The sequence below is a fragment of the Lepeophtheirus salmonis genome, chromosome 1, assembly GCF_016086655.4.
Source record: "Lepeophtheirus salmonis chromosome 1, UVic_Lsal_1.4, whole genome shotgun sequence".
NCBI classification, from domain to species: domain Eukaryota; kingdom Metazoa; phylum Arthropoda; class Copepoda; order Siphonostomatoida; family Caligidae; genus Lepeophtheirus; species Lepeophtheirus salmonis.
This window is the reverse complement of record NC_052131.2, coordinates 43314055-43336290: the sequence shown is the minus strand read 5'-3', so window position 1 is coordinate 43336290 and position 22236 is coordinate 43314055. Positions and strand designations below refer to the sequence as shown.

At 32.3% G+C, this 22236-nt stretch overlaps 1 protein-coding gene across 2 annotated transcripts; it reads left to right on the top strand.

Annotated features, from left to right (window-relative positions):
- Positions 1-4204: 4204 nt before the first annotated feature.
- On the top strand, positions 4205-20584 carry shg (E-cadherin shotgun). Of its 2 annotated transcripts, XM_040725596.2 has the most exons (8): positions 4206-4267; positions 4325-4902; positions 12659-12795; positions 14527-17802; positions 17871-18115; positions 18184-18447; positions 18518-18740; positions 18812-20584. In XM_040725596.2, exons 2-8 carry the CDS (start codon positions 4716-4718, stop codon positions 19061-19063), a joined length of 4584 nt encoding a protein of 1527 aa, XP_040581530.1. In that variant the 5' UTR covers positions 4206-4267; positions 4325-4715; the 3' UTR covers positions 19064-20584. The 2 variants fall into 2 exon arrangements, with proteins under 2 accessions (XP_040581523.1, XP_040581530.1); XM_040725589.2 differs by having other exon boundaries at positions 4205-4902.
- Positions 20585-22236: the final 1652 nt, after the last annotated feature.

The window sequence follows — 22236 nt, the reverse complement described above, 5'->3', positions numbered from 1 at the left end:
CCTATAATATTATAATTCTTATAGGGCTCTGGTATAGTAAACATGCATGCATATTTAATTAACACCTTTACAAAATTATTTATACAATATATCTTGCATCAAAAAGCCTTAAATAATATGAATGGGTCTTTTACTGATAGCGTTTCTCTCTATGCTATGATGAGAAATATATTTTATGTACCTATGTAGTACACCTATATAATCTATTATAAAATGTATTATAGTATTAAATGAAGAAATAGGAGAAGTTGTTTCTCCACAGAATTTTCTTTTGTGTTCCTAACTAGGTATAAAAAAGTACATTTTTATTTATTCCATACATTTTTTTATTTTTAATTTCAAGGTATTATTCTCTCCATCACATCACTTGTTGATTCATGAATTCTGCTGAAACTGTATGTATTATTATATATACTTGATTGAATAAGCAATGCAGCATGCCCTGGCCATGGGTATTGAAAGAGGGGGAATGTGGATGAAGAAGCCGCAGAGTAGTTCAAACGGAAATAAAATTAACTGAACTATGTAGGTTTTGGCTTTTGTGGTAGTGGTCATGAATCATGACGATGGTGTTTCAGTTTGGATATTTTGACAAGGTTTGACAGGTAAAAGTGGTATTTCAGGGGCGTCCGCAGGGGAAAGGCTCCAAATTAAGGATTTTTTTCATTCTTACTAGAAAATTTGATATTTGAAATTTTTTAAACAAAAAATTTGATATTTAATTAATTTTTTTCAAAAAGATTAATTTTTTTTCCAAACAATTATATAAGCCCAGCCCCTGTATTTTATGGGGATGATGAATGGTGACTATAAATGAGTGCACTCTTATACAATATTATGCTGTATACAAGTTGTAACTTGTATAATTAAGTAGATTTTTACAAGTTAAAAAAAAAGTGATGAAGTATTTTAAATGAAGAATATTTATTGCACTTGTGATACGGAGGGTAATGCAGCTATTGAATATTTATTTATTATAATTAAACCAAGACAAGTTCTTCATAGAAAACGGCGTCTCCTACACCTCTTCCAATTCTTTTTATTATATTCATCCTTGGGGTAGATTAATAGTATGAACGTACAAAAAACATGCATTTAAACCTCGATAACTATTTTTAAAATTTGTTAATATCTCAGAAACTAATGGACTAACATCCCAAAAAAGTAGGAAATTTACATCGAAAGTGTAGCAAAAGTGTAATAAACACAATATATTTCATTTTTGGGATGAATAAACTCTCCAAGGAAGAAAAAGAGGGTTAAATGTAGTTTTTTGGCCGGCCTTATTTAGCACCTGAAGACTGCAATCCTTTCCGGTTCAGTCTCTATCCAGTCAAGTCTAGTCCTGCATATCAGTTCTAAAACTTGTAAAGTTCGGTCTTTGATGACGTCACTCAACTTTATTTCTTCTTTGTTTAATCAGTTCTAGTACTGACAGTCTTAAGGACCTGTCCTAAGACTGGACTGAACTGGACCAAATAAATGAGGATCGACACAATATTATTTAAATGGCTATTGTATTAATAGTATAATTTTCACTTTTTTTAATTGAAAATTACTAATTTATAAGTACATATTTTGTAGTCGCTTATAAAGCTCAAATGCTAACGGTTATAACTTATATTACTCGTAAATTGCCAACCCTCCTCTGTTCTCCGAACATGTTCTCCTTCTAGATTTTGTCGAGAGCGTCCAAGTACTTTTTTTTTTTTTGATAAATTCCTGATATGTCCAGTTTCATGTTGGTTAAGTCGATTTCTATTCGATTTAAAAATTTAAGTCAAATTTAAAATAACGAAGGAGTCCAAAATCAAAATTTATAAATATTTTAGTTGGATGTTCTTAAATTTAATTAATGCCAAAATATTAACTCATAAACAATTAAAACTGTCTCTGTCCTCTCTTTTTAAAATCAAAATATGGTTATCACCCAATCATAAATCTATATAAATAAAGCAAAGTTTGTCTGTCTATTTTATTGGATGAATTAAAATGAATCAATTTTGAGTGTTACCACTTGATCAAAGAAGTAACTATGGAGCAATTGCTCAGCACCTCATATTAAAAAATAAAAGGAAAGGGAATCCATTGGATTATAAATCCTAAGCATTTTTAGCGTGTGAGTTTTGTTGTTGTTGGCAACATAAACAATGTTTATTTTTTTCTCATACTATTACAATTATTCTTGAGTAGAGAACATCTATGTATTAAACAGTATTGTGTAACAAAGTGGTAGTGTGTTCATGAAATATTGAGCGTAAGACTGAGGATTTGTTGCGGAGTTATCTTCTTATTAATAAACCAAAGTTTATCTTTATGTATGTATGAAAAATAGTCTTCACCGTAACTTGTATCTTGTGATATATATAATATACACAACAGTATAAAAGAAGAAAAAGGGAGTATAATATGCAGAGAGATTTAAGTCTCACATTTATTTTGTTCAACTCATATCAAAAAAGGAAAAAAAGGAAGTACTTTATATAAAATTTAAGAAAATGAATGTGACTTTAGACGAGGTTTAGAAAGGAGTTCAAGTACTCCTTGCCACATCAAATCATATAGTTTTTTTGTTTGTTTTTTCAAGCTATTAGTATTATTTTTTTATTCTTGAGGAGAGAACGTCTAAGTATTGATTGAGTCCATTTGTGTGAGTATGATTATAAAAAACAGAGAGTAACACCAAGGATTTCTTGGGGTGTTATCTTCTATATTATGAAAGCAAAATATGTATGTTCGTCGACGCCTAATTACTCCGGGCAATGCCGGGTAATACCGCTAACTTATTAATAAAGCAAATCTATATTATTAAAACAAAGTTTGTACGTTCGTCGACGCCTATTAATTCTAGATAATGCCTGGTACGGCTAGTACATAATAAATTTGCCTTTTCAATGAATCAAAATGAAATGATATTAGCATCATATATTATAGTTGGAAATTAAATTGACCGATATTGTAATGAAATAAGGCATTAGAAGACGAAGAAATTGCAACAACTATTACAATCTACTTATAGAAGTTACAACTCGTACAAAATTGCAACTTGTCCATGATAAAATACATACCTACATAAATATCCCAAATTTTTGTATCATATTAATACTTGACTTTTTCTAGAAAGTTTTTCTTTGGACTAGTGATATAATAGTATATAAATTCTAATATTATGTATTCATTTTCCCTTCAGATTGAGCCATTTCATTTTTGAATCCTTTGAAAAGAAGATTATTTCTTAGGAAATTCTTTATTTCAAGTGATGAAGCATCATAATTTGATACGATATTTACGTGGAGTGGAATATCTTAGTGATGACTCAGATAAATCAGGGCATTCTATTGAAGCCCTTAGTCACCATGGAAGAAAATATAAAATATCATTAAGACTCCAAAAATACATATATGATAATATTATCATCTGAATTGACTAAGAATTGTGATGACATTTCATTTGTGAGCATGCAACCTCTTGGGGAGAGAAAATCGAGGAGGAGGATTGAAAGCCTTGGGCGTGTTCAGCTCATCCACAGTTACTTACTTACCTTAGAGACTGTTCACACTCCACACCCCTCCTCCCTCCCTAATATTATTATTTATTTTTATATCACCATAATTCACAGCTTGTTATAGATTCCAGTTAATAGATGTCGCTCTGAGTAAGCTCTTCTTAACTTATCGACTATCATATTTCATGATAGTACTTACGAGTTTGCTCAATGCATATTCTTCATGAATTAATAATGAATGTGAGCTGATATTAATGTTTCGATCAAATCGTGTCAATTATCATTCATTATGAAATCATCGAATAATAGAGCCATGTTCATGCTTTGTTTGAACTGGAGGATTGAATTACTTCTTTGTTTCTTCCCTTTTATCGTCTAGGTATGTATATAATATTAATATAGTATATTTATACAGATTAAATCGGTAGAGGTTTTGTAGAATTTTTATAAATTTTTTAATCATCTTCTTTTGATATTGTTGACCACCTGTTTTATAGCTAGCTTAGGCTAGCTAGCTAGCGTGCATTTTGTTTCAAGTTGAGGGAAAAAAAGGAAGAACAGAAAAAAAGGGAGAATTTATTATAAAGGGATGAAGTGAAATAGTATAGAAAAAAAAATATGTCCAAAAAAAAAGGTAAGGAAAAGCGCTCGTAACGCGGGTGTGTATGAAAAAAAATAATAATAAAAAAGCGGTTATTTTAGTTGGCGTGGAACTCTTGATGTGTGTAGAGGGGGACCTATTTTCCACTTTGACTCCCAAAAGTAGTAGTGCAGTTGTTGTTAAGTTACTAGTGAAAAATGCTTTTATTGCTATTATAGGATGCTGGTTGTTGACTCTTCGAACTGTGAGGAAAAGAAATCCGCCTAAATCGATTCTGTTCCAATTATTACTATTATTGTGATTATTGAGAGAGAAAGAGTAATTCAAGTTACTTGCATTATGTGAGCCGTTATTCTACCTGTGTAGTAGTAGTTGACGACGTCGAGTGGTGGTGGTGAAGTGATTGCTACCTGAGTGAGTGAGTGAGTGCCTGTGCCCTTCCTTCCTCTTATTTGAGTAGTATTATGGGGCTGCTGCTGCCGTGTTTTCATTGGTAGACCTAGTAAAACCTCATTCCCATCCTATAATAAATAAATAAGTGTTGAGGATAAAGACGATTTCATTGTTGAAGGGAGTGAGTACTACTACTACTTAGTCTTAACTAGTAGAATGAAGTTCTCCTTACTCCTCCTCATCCTCCTACGGATAGGAAGCACGTTTGGAGAAGCGGATCCCTCCATTATTGGAGGAGAAGAGTCACTTTCTATCAGTGCGGAGCAGGTGTCAAATCGATACAAACCCAAGTTCGACGAATGCGAAAACTACGCTCCAGAAGTGCAGGAAGAAGCTAAAAGAGGTCAGCCTAAAACAAAGAAAAAAACCCTTAAATAATAACTAACCTAACCTTATACGTAACTATGTGCTTCTAATAATATTCATTGTAGAATGATAGTAATTAATTAAGAGTAGCATATTATATGACTGGGATATACTATATGTATGTACATAATAATCCCGCCAGACAGCCAGCTCTTTTTTATAATACATATAACTTTATTACATATAATATGAAGGGTATTAATTCCCTGTGGGTTCCTTCCTCAATCCCCCTCCTTCCTTCTACCAGACTCCTATCCTTTTCTACATTAATATTAATTAGATCAATTCTAACCCCCCCTCTTTTTGTTTGTATTCTTCGTCATCATCATCAACAGATATGTCCTGATTCGTTTCTTTTTTTTGGGATACAGAATTGGAGACGAAATGTACAATTAATCACTCGTCGTCGATTAAAGATTAATGTCATTATCTGTTGCTGATTATATATTTGTAGGAGTAAGTCTGACCTTCAAATACAAAAGGAACTTTCTGTAATTTTGACATGTTGGAATTTCGCACATCTATAAAATGTTTCAATGAATATCTATATACATAATTTGAGAATTATCATTATTATTGTTATAATAGGAAATAGGAGCAATAACACCTGGACAGAACATATTTTATCTTTTCCTCCCTCACTAGTCCCTCCCTACTCCTTCATCATCATTATTATTTGGGATAACATTCCATGACTCATCATGAATACTCCATTCTTGCATAATTCTTACCAAATCCTTGTCTACATATATTGTGTTAACCTGTATAACCAAATTGTACACGCGATGTTGCAATTTTTTCGTCTTTAAATACATTTTGTATGACAAAATGAGTAATTTTAATTACAAATGCCATCTTATCCTTTTGTTTTATTTAAATTTCTAATATATTATTTATTTACGAGTAATATAACTGTAGTCATTTGAACGTTATAATATGCTACTTATCTATCAGTCATTTTCATCAAAAAAGTTAGCAATTACACGATTACCATATCGACAATTCAAGGAATATTCAATTATTGCATTATCTTCCTTATCACAAGTACATTGTAAATTATTTACTTACAGACAGTACTTCATTTCATTTTCTTGTTGGAACTTGTACAGTCTGTTCATACAAGTTGCAACTTGTACGTGATATATGTATATATACAGAGAAGCACAATTTTGGAATAGTCATTTATGCTTTCCACCACTTTGTCAAAAGGCATTGAACGACAAAGCCTTTTGTCTCAAGTTGGATCACCTTTCTTTCTTATGAATGAAGGAGATTCCTTATAAATATAGGGAAGGGGGTGTTGTCCCCACAAACAAATTTGTGCCAGCTCAAAAAAACATCCCTTCTTCGACTATAGGGTGTGTAAAGGAGAATACTAATTATGTACGTGTATTTTATATGGGAGATGGATAAACAGTAGTGTTGAGACTCGGTCCGAGACCGAACTTTGTTTTCGTTTGTTCTCAAGTGATGTTTTTCTAGAGCATGGACCGAGTTTTTTTAAAAGTCGCTCATATTTTTTTCAATTATCTTTTATAAAAATGTCAAATTTAATTAAGAAAAATTACGTGTACCCTGATAAAAACATAGTTGGACTGAATGTGTTAAAAATATAATGCCATCAGACTCGTTTAACATTTCTAAATCCGAACCCAACACTATTAAATAGTCTCTTATTTTTTTAAACAGAAAAACACTGTCTGAAAAGGAGGTTTCGTAGCCCCCTTTTTCCATGAATAGTGTACCACAGAGTCATATAAATGCATTCTACAATGTTTTTTTAATGGCAATTAAGTAGCTATTACTTTATATATATTTATGTATATTCGTGAATGTTGGTAGAATTAATTATCCATCAAATAAGAGGGGGCATTAATCATTACTGTTGCTTTTTCTGTATATATATATATATATTTCAAATGGTTAGTATTATTAATGAGAATGTCTATATATATTTATAAATATCTGTCAGATATAATACAATATATTTACACCTAACCACATAAATCCTTCTAAATAATTGTTGGTAATTAAAATTCTTCTGAAAGTGCGGGAAATTGAGTCTATTTTCCTCTTCTTTTTATGCTCCTATTATATAAGAAAGTTTGCTCATTGAATTGCACCAGATTGTTCATTTTTATATTTATATTATACATACAGATATATATTAGGGTGGTTTGTTTTTGAACTTTGATGATTATGTTATTTTTAGGTTGCATAGTGTTTGTCGGTCCGGCCTAGTTTTAGGACCGGTCCTTCGAATTTTCTTTACAATGTTGATGGCTTATTAAGCCAAATTGGATATATGAAATATTTATTAAGAGCATTTATTCATTGCACATTTTAGCAAAAAAAGAAATCGTAATATCATATTTTTCAATATAATACGAAGATATGTTATTTGTACTTAATTATGTTATATAATTGAATAATTTATAAAAAAAACTTTCGTTAAGGATTAACAAGTGGGACTGTACCTTGTTCTTCAGTCTTGAAAATAAGTACTGATAAGACACTTATTAAAGGCAAAAATCAAACGATCAAAATAAAACTCAAAATTTTCTTGCGATATTCTCCCATGTTGCTCCGAAGGGTTACTTTAGACAGTAAAACATTATAAATATTTTTTATGGATATCAAAATGAATTTATGCAAAATAACACGAATAAGGTTTTTTTAGAATCTTTATATTGACTTATTATAGAATGTTTGCCTTTTCTCAAACTTTGACCAAGATGTCCGCGATGACGTCATTGTAGAACAATGCTTATATGCAATGGCTATTTCTTTCCCCCCCTAGCCGTAATCGAAATTCCAAAAAAAGTTGAAGAATAATCCGCCCTAATATATATATGTATTTTATATAGAAATAGATAACAAAACTTTTTTTAGTTATTATTATTATTACTATTTTATCAACTATATTTTTAGTCTGCTGACATTTTGTTACTTATTGCACTATTATTAGTAGATCCTTTCCTTTAACTAAAGATATGTCTATTTTCAACAAACTATTGTAAAGAATATTTTATTGCAGTGTTTCTTGCTGATTAATTAATGATATTGCTTTTAATGTCTATATCCCTTTACATCATGGAGGTCTGTGCCATAGTTGGTAATTATTCGGCTGTAATAAATATGGCTTTTCTCTCTCTCATCCAGCATTAGTTTTGTCAGCTATGACTGGACGAAACAGATTCATGTTTTTTGCAGGACGATTACGAGACATTTTGTTTTACTAAAACAAATCGTTTCTCTTTCCTTTTCTTGACTAAATGTGACACAAGACGGGACAAAATCAATTCTCTGTCCCCTTCATTAATGGATACTGATCATTTATTTGGGTTAATTCTAAGCGTAATTAGTAACGCCTTTGTGTGAATTATACTCTGTATATTATATATTATATCGAAATGGCAACTTATTAGTCGCGAAATACGAAAGGGTGTGCAGTCTTAACATCACTCATTTTGTAGAAACATATTCCTGCTTTTGCGTTGACGGGCCAGATATTATAATATACAAGAATATGTGTCATACACACTTACTCAGACGATTATTATTGATGATGAATGATGTATAGTACATTGAGTCGTATATCAATTAAAGGCTATTAATGAAACCGGAAATGTATTGCTTGGTTATTACATATTTCCATCATTAATAATGGAAAGGCTATAATAGTACTTTGCTCAACTAAATACATACATTATTCGAAAGGATAAGTGATATCCAAGAGGGAGGCGCGCAAAGGGAATTGAATCTATAATATATTATTATGTGGTATTGACAAAGGGGATCACTCACCTTAGCCCTTCTTTCCTCTATTTTTACTTGTGTAGTGTATATATATATATACATTGTAGTTTTTTCCAATTAATAATTCATGGACTCAATATTTATGAGTATTTCTATGTATAGTATATTTAGTGAGTAGATGCCATGTTTCCTCTGTGCATCCATTTATATTAATATAGAGTATATTGTTTGTTGTATTTAAAAAAATATAGGAGTTTGATAGTATGTACTTAAAAGAAGGAGCAGGTAGAGTGGAACACTGCGCGAAAATGAGGAGGAAAAGGGAGAAAGAGGGTCGTTCAACCTTTTTATGTTGTATGTAAATTACAATAATGTTTTTTATCGTAATTTAATAATGAAGACGTAATTCTAGTAGAAGGATAGGATATATATTTAGGATGAAGAGGTCAGAGGTCTTTGTATCCAGCTATAGAAATAGATGTACATTATCTATTCGAACATCTGGGCCAGTATTTTTTTTTCTCTCTCTCTCTCTCGCGTTTTCCCTCTCTTTCTTTCAAATATTTGTGCCTTTTATTAATTTAATTTTTTTGTTTTTTATATTTAAAAAACAAATGTCTTGGAACATGTGTGTGTTCTCATATGTTGTTGTTTACTAGTTTTAACTTGTATATGTTGTTGCAATTTCTTCGCCTCTTAAAAAGCCTTATTTCGATTACATCAGTCATTTTAATGATCAATTATTATTGACAAGCTGTCCTTTGGTTTGGTCTCTATTAAAATTACGCATTTACTACGTATTTACACTATTAATAATATATCTACTATATTAATAATATTCAATTCAACATACGAGTTGAATTTGTTCTTAAATGGAGCTCGTAAGTAGTTTAAATCTTTAGAAATAATTGTTAAAGAAAAGAAAAAAGTTTGAAGCGGTCACCAACTCTAGACCAGCTCGTATATCTAAAAACTTGTTTGTTGGGTATTACTGTATTACATTATGTTCATCACAAGTAAAGAATACTTAATCTCATTTTTTTGGGAACTGCAACTTGTACAATTTGCTTATAGAGCGTTTTCACTGACGTCATAAATTGTTTCATAGAAGGAGACTCCATCTTTCGGACTCGAAGTCTATATTTTTACTACATAAAATGGACAAATTTCTAATAAATTTTGATGAAACTCCATCAAATGGCTTAATAATAAAAAAGACTTTACACGTCCATTGAATACTTCCTAATGCCAATGATAAACAGTGCTATTTGAATATTATCAAAGTATTATGTACTGAAAATCTAAAAAAATGGCTAGATTTGTATATTTTTATCGATTAGGAACGAGAAAAGTATGATGATTTGAGAAAAATGTCTTATTCTTTCCATTATAATAGTTAATATTTTTATACAAATGGAAAACAGATTTTATAACGTTTTAATAGCATATTTTTAATACATTTTTGGGTCATATATATATAATCAAATTATACATTAGAGATGATTATTTTTGATGGACAGTAAGGTTTAAGTCCTTCTATTTTTGGCCCCATTTTGACATCCCACTATTTTCCTTAGAATTAAATAAAAAAGGGTTATCATTGTTATAAAGCTTTGTTATTTAGGCCCCCAAAATGGAGTACATCTAAATTTTGACGTCACGTTAAAATGCTCTATACAAATTACAACTTGTGCACCACATATATGCCTATATATGTTGTACTTATTCTTTATGAATGTACGAGGGAAAATATGTTGGATGTAACTCCTTATCTGTTTGTAGTAGTGATCCTTTCTTTCATATTTATCTCCTTCTTACCCCCTCCCTCCCTCCCTCACTTTTAGAGAAGGGATACTACATAGGATTCTTTCCTAAATTATATATAATATATATAAATATATTCCATTAAAAGAGGAGGTAGGTAGAAGGTGGTTGGTTCTCCGTATATAAACATATTGTGTTATATATCAGAGGGTGGAATTGCTGATGATGGCCATCCCCCCTATCCCCTCTTTCTCCTGCTACAACTACTACATACATACAAGAAAGAAAGGGAAAGAACATATATTGAGACGTCTGTTTATTATACATTTAACATGTATACTAACTTCGATATGAAGAATAATAAATGTAACTTGACTCCTAAATGAAGAGAAAATAAATACAGGGAGACCTTCCATTCTCTTCTCTTCCCTCCTTTTCATTTAATGGGATTTATAAGTATTATAACAAATTTTTATATACTTCCTAAAGAAGGGATCTGTGTAAAGAAAAAACTAAGTTTAGCGATTAGAAAAGGAAAAACAGTGAATGCGTGTGCTCTTTCTTCGTTTTTGTTCATTATTTAATAAGTTGTGGGTGTGGTGTGTTGACATCTCCCTCTAAAAGAAGAGCTATCGTCTATCTTTGGACTTACAAATTGACTTAAAAATGCATAAAAAAATTAATATATATGAATTTAAATATTTTCCTTGTTCTAATGCTATTTTAAATTTAGAAGATTCTCTTCTTTATATCAGTAATTCATTTTCTTCAACCAAAAGTATACTTCAGGCGGCTGATATTAACAAAGGTCTTGATTCAGTAATACCATATGTCTCGCGCTCTTACACAGTTTACTTACACTCTTTATTCCTCAATGCCTATACATGTAAATTTGGTGTTTTTTTTTAGCTGGCCTGCTAATTTGTAATTGGTAGTACTAAGAACGAATTTTATTTTCCTTAGCAGTTGTCAATATTATTCCATTCCTGAGTAGTGAACATCCTTTTCTAAATATATTCAATTATATTCGAAACCTGATTGAACATTCGTGTGTGCTCCTAAAAGACGGAGCGTAACCCAGAGGATTTGTTGCAGAGTTATAATTATAAGTTCTTGTTGGACGGAGAATAGAATTGGGGATCGAAATCAGAGTAATTCTAGCAAATTTTTTTATATCCTTTTTTTTCTTCCTCTCTTGTCACAACTGATAGGAGTTGATCTAATGAAACGTCATGAGCATTATTCTTTCTCTCCTCCGAAAACATTCTTCAAATTGTAAGGGTTACCATGTTGATTTTCGGTTTCTTTTTTTTTAACATGCCCATTCCACACCGGATTAACACCTTTGTCAATGCCACTTCCACTTAGCCCGATTTTAGTCGGGATACCAATATGTCCCCCCCCCCCGTTGGGCAATTCACATGTACTTACATGATTCTCCCGCAGAATTTTTGTTTGGGAAGTGGTTCTAAAAGTCAATTTTCATTCCTGCTTTATTTTTTAATAAATAATTCTTTAGCTCTGAAATTAGAGGAGGGGGGTACATTTATCAGGGGGGCCAATTTTTTACAAGTTGTGATTTTGTATATGAAAAAGGAACAATTTGTACGTCTTATTTAATTTCAGCATTAATCGTTTTAATTGCCAAAGGCTATACATTGAATTACTTAATTATTATGTATTTAGGACTACTAAGAAAACGGTGGGCATTTGAACTTTGTGATGTGTCAGAGAATATCTATGTATCTATTAATTTTGTTAATTAAATAAAAAGGTTAAAAATTACAATATATCGACTATCCATGAAATATTCTATCATTGTACTACAATGTTAATTCGAAACTTTTAATGATGAATTTACGGTGTACTAGTACTAAGGAGGATATTGCAACATTCTACTAATGTTATTTTTGATTTTAGTGAGAATTACTAATTGATAGGTATTCCGTGGAACATATTCAAATAGTTCCAAATGCCCAGAGTGACATTACTCGTAAATACATTATAAATGCGTAAATTTTACTAAATCAAAATGAAAGGATATTAGCATCAAGTAATAGTTGCGAATGACTAGAAAAATGTCTGATTTTACTTGTAATTATATAAGGCATTTGAAAACGAATAAATAGAATTTTGTACAAAACTAATATACATTAAAAAGATTGAAAAACAATATAATTAATTATTGGTTTTTTTCTTTCATTTTCCAGGCACAAAAGTAATTCGAGTCCATGCGACGGATAGAGATGGGAAACAAAATCCAAGTGGTCAAGTCACTTATTCTATAGTATCCACTGATAAAAAGTTCAAAATTCATCCAGAGTCTGGATGGTTAGTAACGGACGCGGTAAGTAATAACAATGACGCATCGTTTACATAACATACAAGTATGAATGAATGATCGAAGGAGTCCTCGTTTTTTATATTTGTGTTTTACTTTGTAGCTGTATCAAAGCTCATTTATAAGGTTTCTTACTCTTTATATATATGTATAAATGTACCTTGTATTTTATATTTTTATATATAGAAATCTGTCTCTAAAGCGGGAAAACATTTATTTATAAAGGGGGATTTTTTTCTTTTTTTTTCCTTTAAAATTGGTTCATCGTTAGAAATCTCTTTGTGTGTGTCTCTCTTTTCTTTATACTACATACACACATACCAAGTAGTCATTTCTTGTCTTAAAATAAATGACTCATTCACCTGGATGCGCTTCGACCTATTTTGTGTTCATTTTAAATTATTATTATTATTATCATGATCATTTATTGAATTGATATGATGAATTAATTCGTAAAATGATGAGTGCGATTGAAATTGCATCATCATTTATTATGAAAATATTCATATTCATCTTAAAGAGTCAATTCTATTAAAATATTATTTATGTGGGCTCATATAATGGAGAGGGAGAGAGCTTAGTTTAGACCTTTTGATTATGTATAAAATGTAGTAGGGAAGACCAGAAGTAGTTGCATCAGGCCTTTTTTCTATTTATACAAACTGATGATATACAAGAATAGCTATTAGGGTAACACTAAGTCGATTTTTACGCATTTATATTTCATTTCTTTGTTATATAAACTTTGCTTTGAGCTGGGTTTTTCACATTTCATAATGTTTTCAGTCAAAATTATCATTTCAAATCCTGTGAGGTATTACCTCGATACTAGCGCCGTGCCTCTGCAGACATGTTGCGCCGAACGAAAACAGTCCCAAAAAAATCAATCATTCATGTCAATTTAAAAAAAAATATAATGAAGGAAAACGGATTTTGTGGGATAAAAGTATTTTTTAATTGGGGAAGTAAGGCTTTAATATGTTCGTTTGCTGTAATTTATAGATGATTTTCCTTGATACTATATATATGAAGCGCTGCCGCCATATTGGAGGCGCATAGTTCATGTATATTTATATAGTAATGGATCATTCTAATTTTGACGGAACTGGGGATTCTATATAATTAAATGAAGCTTATATTATGAAATAATTAAATGTGGAATTTCCAATAGGAGTAAAACCCCGAGGAAACGGGGTACTGAGAGCGATTTCCTAATATTGTATTGAATTTTAACGTGTTAAGTGTCAAACCAGTACGAGTCAGAAGCGATAAATGTTGAACTCTATCCCACGTCTCCCCCTAACTACCTATACATAATATTAGCAATGTTGCAGGAATTTTCATACAAACAAAGACATCCCCAAATGGATTACAGAAAAAGAAAGAAAGGCTCTTTTAAAAAAAAATTATAAACCTCATTTTCATATCAGATTAATAATATTATTTTAATTTTTGTTGTGTTCATAAACAACAAAGATATGTACACATTTAATGTATTTCTACGTTCATTTGTGGAGCTTGCCAAGTTTTATTTTGTATTTTGTGACTGTATTATTATTATAAACTTTCGAATATAATTACAGTAATGATAGTAGTGATAAGTATGGAATTCATCCCTTTTTTTAGAGCATCTTTCCTTCATTATTAAACTTAAATTGATTACTCGCTCCAATTCTTATTATGAAATTATGCGTGCTGAGCCTTTATATTTATTCTGTTTTTATTTTTTCCTTATAGATATTCGATCGTGATGAACCACAAAAAGACAAGCTGGTTCATGTGACCGTAAAAGCCTCTGACAATGGTCGTCCACAATTGGAGGACGTCTGTACACTTGCTGTTAAAATCCTAGATATCAATGACAATTTCCCTGTCTTTGATCGCGGTGTCTATGACGTCGTTGTTCCTCGTGACACACAGGTTGAAACTCAAATTGTTCGAATCTCTGCATCCGATGTTGACGAAGGAGATAATCAAAAAATATCATATCAACTCAAAGCTGCTCGTGTCCCATCGGATCTTGATTATTTTAAATGGGATGAAAAAACCGGAGCAGTTTTTCTAGGGCAGATGCTAGACAAACCCATTTCCTCTATTATTGAGCTCAAAGCCAAGGCACTTGACTCGGGGAGTCCTCCAAAATCCACTGAAATTGATATTACTATTGAAGTCGTTCAATCTAATAATAAGCCCCCGAGCTTTCTACAAGGTCCAGGAGCGGAAATCAAAGTTTCAGAAATGTATAACGATTACTCCGAGGCCATTGCCACATATACTGCCACATCCAATATTGAGGATGATCCCACAGTTTTCTTCCAGCTAGTCTCTGGGCGCACGGAGCAAACCAATAAGGATGGCACCTTTCGTGCAGTTCAAGATCAAAATCGCCCTCATATTTGTAAAATTTATCTGGCCAAACAATTAGAATATGAGTCTGTAACTCAATATACTCTCACTCTTCAAGTCCGAAATGCTCCTGATTTAGTTGCTGAAGCTCAGTTAGTTATCAACGTCCTTGACAAAAATAATCAAGCACCTATCTTTGTTAATATCGAGTCTGGAAGTGTTTTAGAACATGAAAAAATCGGAACAACTGTCATGCAGGTCTCGGCCATTGATCATGATGGTACTTATCCCAATAATCGTGTGTACTATCGAATTGCAAGCGAGGAGATGAAAAACAAATTCAATATTAATCCAGACACTGGTGTTATTACTACCAAAGTAGAATTCGATAGAGAAGAGCGTGCGGTATACTCTTTACCTATCATTGGAGAAGATGGAGCTGCCTCTGCTCTTTTGAAAAATGGCCAACCCAATAGTACTCCTCTTAGTTTTCGTATTGTAATTGCAGACATCAACGATAATCCGCCTTATTTTCCACATTCAAACTATAGTGCAGATGTTCCAGAGAATCAGGATCTTGGATCCAAAGTTATGGAGGTCACTGCAAAAGATAAAGACACAGAGGCTTCCATCACCACATACAGCATCAAATCAGGAAATATTGGGGGAGCTTTCTCCATTGAAGAAAAGACTGGGTTCATTCGAGTTGCGTCAAAATTGGATTACGAGTCTATTAAAATTTATCATTTGGTTATTCAGGCCTGGGATGGAAAATATTCTTCAGAGGGTCGTGTGGACATTCATATTAGTAATGAAAATGACATGAAACCCGTTTTTTCAAAGGAAAGGTACACTGCCAATCTCAAGGAAGAACAAATTCCAACCTACCCCATTTTTCAAGTATCTGCTATGGATCCTGATATTGATCCAGGAGGCCCACAAAATATGTCGTACTATTTGGATTCAAATTCACAGACTGCATCTCATTTCTCCGTCAATTCCGTTACGGGGGATCTTAATATCATTAGAAAGTTAGATCGAGACTTGCCATATGGCTTTCCTCAGTGGAATATCTACGTATTTGCTAAAGATGAAAATGGTGGGCCCAAAGGTATTGAGAGCTTTGTTGAAATGGTCATCGTACTTGAGGACATAAATGATAATTCTCCTTTCCTTAATATGCCGAACGGCCTAGTATGGTATGAAAATCAAGGCCCTGGTATTGTTGGAGAGCTCCTCGCTGATGACTATGATACAGAGGAAAATGGACCACCATTTACTTTTGAAATAGATCCATCTGCTAATCAAAATCTGAAAGCTAAATTTGCTGTGAAGGAATACAAGAACAATGGAACTTTCTATTTGGAGACCCTCACTTCATTTGATCGTGAATTGCAAAAGCGTTATGACATACCCATCAACATTTGTGATAGAAAGAAGAACTGTGGTGTGAGTAAGTTGTTTGTTGTCATTGGGGATGTGAATGATAATCCTATGGAGCCAGGAGATAGCAGCATTTTCGTGTACAACTACGAAGGAAGAGCTCCAGATACAACTATTGGAAGAGTCTATGTGTCGGATCCTGATGATTGGGATCTTCCTGACAAAACGTTTCGATTTGCAGAGGGATCCGATCATCGAGGTAAATTCGATTTGAATCGACATAATGGATTTATAACAATGAGAAGAGGTATTCCTCTCCCTGAAGAGAAAAATCATTTTACAATGAAGTTTCTTGTTGAGGATCCAACACATGGTCAGACAAATGAACACGCAGTGTCTGCCACTGTTAACGTAACCATTCAAAAGATTCCAGAAGAGGCCGTAATCAAGTCAGGATCCATGAGAATCGTAGGAAGTCCTGAATCCTTCATTCTTCCCGACGAGAATGGAGTATCGAAACGGGATCTTCTTGTTGAAAAACTTAAGGACTGGCTTAATGCTACGTACGTAGATGTTTTTGCAGTTCTTCCTTATTCAAGGTATTACACGGATATTCGTTTCTCGGCCCATGGTTCACCATATTATCCACCAGAAAGGTTAGAAGGCTCTTTGGCCAATAGAAGATCAGAGTTAGAAGAGAGTCTTGGGATTGAAATTGTTATGATCAAAATTGATGAATGTTTATATGAAGGTATTAATTGCAACGAAGGAGAAGGCTGCACAAACTATCTCGATATTGACGAATCTCCTGTGACAGTATATACAAATAAGTCTTCCTTTGTTGGTGTTGGTGCTTGGGTCAAGCCTTTTTGTAGCTGCAGTCTACCGGATGCTCAAAAAAGTGTTTCTAAGTACAAAAATCCATGTGATCATAATCCATGTTTAAATGGTGGTAACTGTATCTCAAACGGACTGGCTAGTTATAAGTGTGAATGTCCTTCTAGTAATAATGGACAGTTTGGGTCCAATTGTGAAAGGCTTGCTGCTTCATTCAATGGTGAGGGATGGTCGTGGCACCCATCATTATCTGCCTGTGGAGATTCTGCTCTATCTTTGAGCTTCAATACGGACAGAGATAGTGGAACACTCCTCTACGTTGGACCTACTCCAGGATCTGTCGTTGAAAATATTACAGATTATCTAGCACTTGAAATAGAAGCGGGAAGATTGAAAATGTATTTAAATTACGGGTCTGGCACAAAGACATTGTCCCTCGGACAAAGAGTAAGTCATTATTATTGTATTTGACATTAATGTAAATAATTCTTTTTCTTATAATTATTAATTATTAGATTGATGATGGAAAGACTCATGAACTAGTGATGAAATGGACGAATACATCTGCAAGAATGGAGCTTGATGACAATTCCTGTACTTCAACTGGTCGAAGTGATAAGAAAAATCAATGCTTTATTCAAATATCCATGAGAAAAAGCAAAAATTCCTTCTTGAATGTAAATGGGCCACTTCAAATTGGAGGAGTTTCCTTTGGCACAAACGGATTCCAGGACTTGCTTCAACGATTAAGTTTGAAGAGGTATTTATACATATTTTGACTTGTACGTTTTATATTTATTTATTGATTAATTAAAAATTGAATTATAGTTCTGAGATGCCGTATGGTGATGGTTTTGCAGGCTGTATACGAAATTTAACTTATCGAGCAGGCTCTCGGACGGTGTTATATGATTTGGGGGATCCCTCTGATGGAGATAATTATACTCCTGGGTGTGATGCAGAGTTTGTACAGGCAGTGAAAGCTCTCAAGTTTTATCACTCTTATGTTATAGTCGTTTTAGTTTTTCTTGCCTGCATTTGTGCAGCAGTCATTGTCTTTGCAATCTACAGAAAGAAGAGAATTGTATTTAGGTAAGTGAATGGTTGTGTAGTAGTAAGTCTTTGATTTTGTTCACTAAGTAATTATTATCATTTTTATTAGTGACAAGGATATTGATTGCGACATTCGAGAAAACATCATCAATTACGAGGATGAAGGTGGTGGCGAAGGAGATCAAACAGGCTATGATCTATCTGTTTTAAGAATGATGGCAGATGGGACTCCATCCTTACAAACCGTCCCAAATGTTGGCAAATTACGTCCCGACAATAACTCAAACTGTGATCTTCCAGATGATATTAATTTATTCCTTACAAAAGTTAAAGTGAGTCTCTTTTTATATATATATATAACAATAACTGATTTTTAAAACTCTTCTTGGTTTTTCTTTTACAGGATCAGGCGGATTGCGATCCTGATTCAACGCCATTTGATGACCTCCGTCATTACGCATATGAAGGAGATGGCAACTCAAATCGAACACTCTCCTCGCTTCATTCTGGCTCAAGTGATGCTGATTTAGAGTTTGACTATCTCCATAGTTTTGGTCCTAGATTTAAAAAATTAGCAGATATGTACGGTGAAGAACCTGACTCAGACGATGAGGCTCCTGCTCTACCTCAAGCAGCCTCAGAATCATGGTGCTGAAAATAAACTTGACGCATTTTCCTCTACTTAAACGAAGAAGAAGAAGAGACTAAAGACAATGAAAAAACTATTTGATCTCAATGACACATTATCTACATATTATGCAGAGAGAAAAGAGGTCTAAAATGAGTATGAATTGCTCGAAGAAGTGATGTACTCCTTGTTCTTATTTGATTGTGGTTCCTAAAATATGCATAGATAATGTTTGATGATACAGGACCCTCATTGCTTCTTGTTTTTCGACCGCATACTCTAGTCAAGAAGAGCGAAGTTGCTTCGTGTACTCATCATGGACCATCAACATGTGTGCATGTGTTGGAATATATATAAAGACATTGACATAACTCTTCAAGAGTGAAACGTACCCTCACTCTGTTCGCCCGTTGTCTACTTTTGAAAATTATATGTAGTTCCCCGAACTACATATCCCCCTGCCAATTAAAAGCAAAAAACAAAACACAAGTGTATAGTTTGCAGAAGACAACGACAACTCCTATATTTTGATAGCAACTTTCATGGAAGTATTATTATACCTTCAGTTTTCATTTAAGAAGAATCCCTCAGAGCATCATCAACTATCCTATTTCCTCATTCTCTCATGATCTGTAAGACTCATGGACATTCCAATCTTTATATATAACATATATATATATATATATAAATAAATAACTCTTATTCTTTTTGAATTATAATAATAATTAATTATCAAAGAGCTTTATTTGAATAGAATAATTAATATACATTTTATTTAAACCAAAGTTGGAGGTGCCTTAGCGATGAGATTGATGCTCTGTGGGAAGTGGGGATTGGCGGATGTGTCCTTTCTTTTTAAATGAAATATTAATATATATATATAGCTTTTTCTTTTGACCGCTACATGTTTCTATATAATAATTATTAATTAATTATCATTATATAATAATACTATAAAAGATAATCCCAAATATTTTTATACTGTTCAAATGTATATTATACACCCGAGCCCCGTCCCCTTTTCTTTCCCCCTCCTATTTGTTTATCTTAAAATTTAGCGCAAGTAGTTTAAATTATAATTAATTAAATATCATTCAATGCCATTCTTATATTATATTATTCACAAAATATTTAGTATTATTTTTTTGTTACAAATTAAATGTGCTGTTGTGAGATGAGAGAAATTTTTCACAATAACTTGATTGGATTGAAATCTTTTTCCCACATTTATTTACGATATATATATCATTTTTGATGAATCTCAGATTAAAATGAATTAATGTACTTCTGATCCTTTGTAACGAAGGATGTTTTTTTTTTTTAGATTAAAAGTTCCGTATATAATATATTATACTTAAACATAGTATAATATATATATATTAATATTTGTGCAGTGAATTCAATCCTCGTTGGAGAATGACGAAGAGTTGCCGTGTCTCTTTCTCTTCCTCACGACTCACATTTCAATATTATTATGTCTGTCATTATTATAGATTATAATGCCTTATTAAGAAATAATACATTTGTGTGATTTCTCTCGACTCTGAACTCTGTTCTTTTACCTAAAGTATGGGAGTGTAGTCCGTGTATGTATTGGATCAATATGTAATAAAGGATATCAGCATGGATCTCGAAGAGGTAATATCGATATTGGGAGAGGCACAATAGACCGCAGGCAGTGCTGTAACGCTACTTGTGCCTCGTTACAAACTCAAATATATCAACATAATTTTAATTTAATTTTACCATGGAATTATAGACACACTCATGTAGCTTAGTTTGTTTTCTTTATTTTCCCTCTTGAAGGAATTGAGTAGAAAATGATGCTGACTCTATTTCTTGTGGTGGATTAAAAATTCTGCGGGATTATTCCAGGTCTCTAGAATTCCATGATCAAAATAAAAATGCAGAATTTTGAACACATTCTAAACTATTGTTCATAGCAATTTTTAAATGTGGCCCTATCCTGTCACTAGGAGGGTAATAATAAAATAAATGTTCAATCAATCGTCTTTTCTTGAAAATAAAGATAACTTTAAATGTTGGGGTTCTATAAAAAAAACTTTCATTAAAAAATTTCAAAAAAATAAAATGCCATATCTTGATAATAAGTAAGAAAAATCTTAGTAACGGCCCGGGCTCCTCCTAGAATTTGAAATGCTAGTCCTTGGTTCTATTTCTAGTTATGGGACTGACTGCAGATATAAATATATATGATTACCTTTTAGTCTTTCTTTAAATATGGCACCACAAGAAGTTTCCCTTCAATGATTTCAGAATTGGACAGAGAGACAATATTTAAAGGAACATTGACAAGCTCTGGAGTGCATTATATATAATGAAGCCTGTAAGTGTTGAATCTGCAAGGTTTTTTTTCAGTAGTGATGTTGTAAGTCACAAAATTGAGATTCAATCTATTTGAAAATTATCTGATGTTTTCTGATGTCAGTATTCCAAAATAAAGAATAATCACCATATTTTTAAATAAAAATAACATCAATTTATGAATATTTATGTAATATCTACTTTTGTCTCCTACAGAGAGCAAAATAATCTGGAGAGTACGAAGTCAGAATTATCACCTATCTTGAAAATTGTTTTAAATATATGTGGCCCTTCAACACAAAAGCATCCTAGTTTATTATTTTTTTAATTCAAAATTGAGTGTATTACATTTGTACGCTTAGAAAAAAATATCCTCAATTTCTATTCCAAAAATATTCTTATTAACCTTTTGGGAGGCACCAAAATTTTAAATCAAAGTAATGGTATTTAAATATACAAAATTTTAAAGTCAAATTTAACATCATGTCTCCCAATAAAATAAATACGTAATGCCTAAAAAATAAAAAAATTGATAAATATTATTATTAGAAGAGCCATTTCAGAGCTTTAATACAGGGTAATTTCACACCAAATCGATCAAAAAAGGGACATTTTTTACGGCGCCATCTCTATTTTTTTGAAATTTTGCATATAGTTTAATATTGAATAGATACTCAAAAATCTAAAATTTTAGTCTTTTTTTACCTCCATATCAGGAATTAGAGGCTCCTAAAGTTCAAGCCTCGAGGCCAGCACCCATGTTTTTAAACAGCTATGTCTCGTGTTTTTTTGAATGATATCGATCTACTTTAAACGTAATTAGATAGATGTTTACACATTAACTATTCTATATTTTATACTTTTACCCAATAAAA

Excerpts from the sequence above, each read along its gene's own strand:
- shg (XM_040725589.2), top strand. The coding sequence starts at position 4,716 with ATGAAGTTCTCCTTACTCCTCCTCATCCTCCTACGGATAGGAAGCACG. Across the intron at positions 17,803-17,870 it reads CATTGTCCCTCGGACAAAGA|ATTGATGATGGAAAGACTCA; the intron begins GTAAGTCATTAT and ends ATTAATTATTAG. Across the intron at positions 18,116-18,183 it reads CAACGATTAAGTTTGAAGAG|TTCTGAGATGCCGTATGGTG; the intron begins GTATTTATACAT and ends ATTGAATTATAG.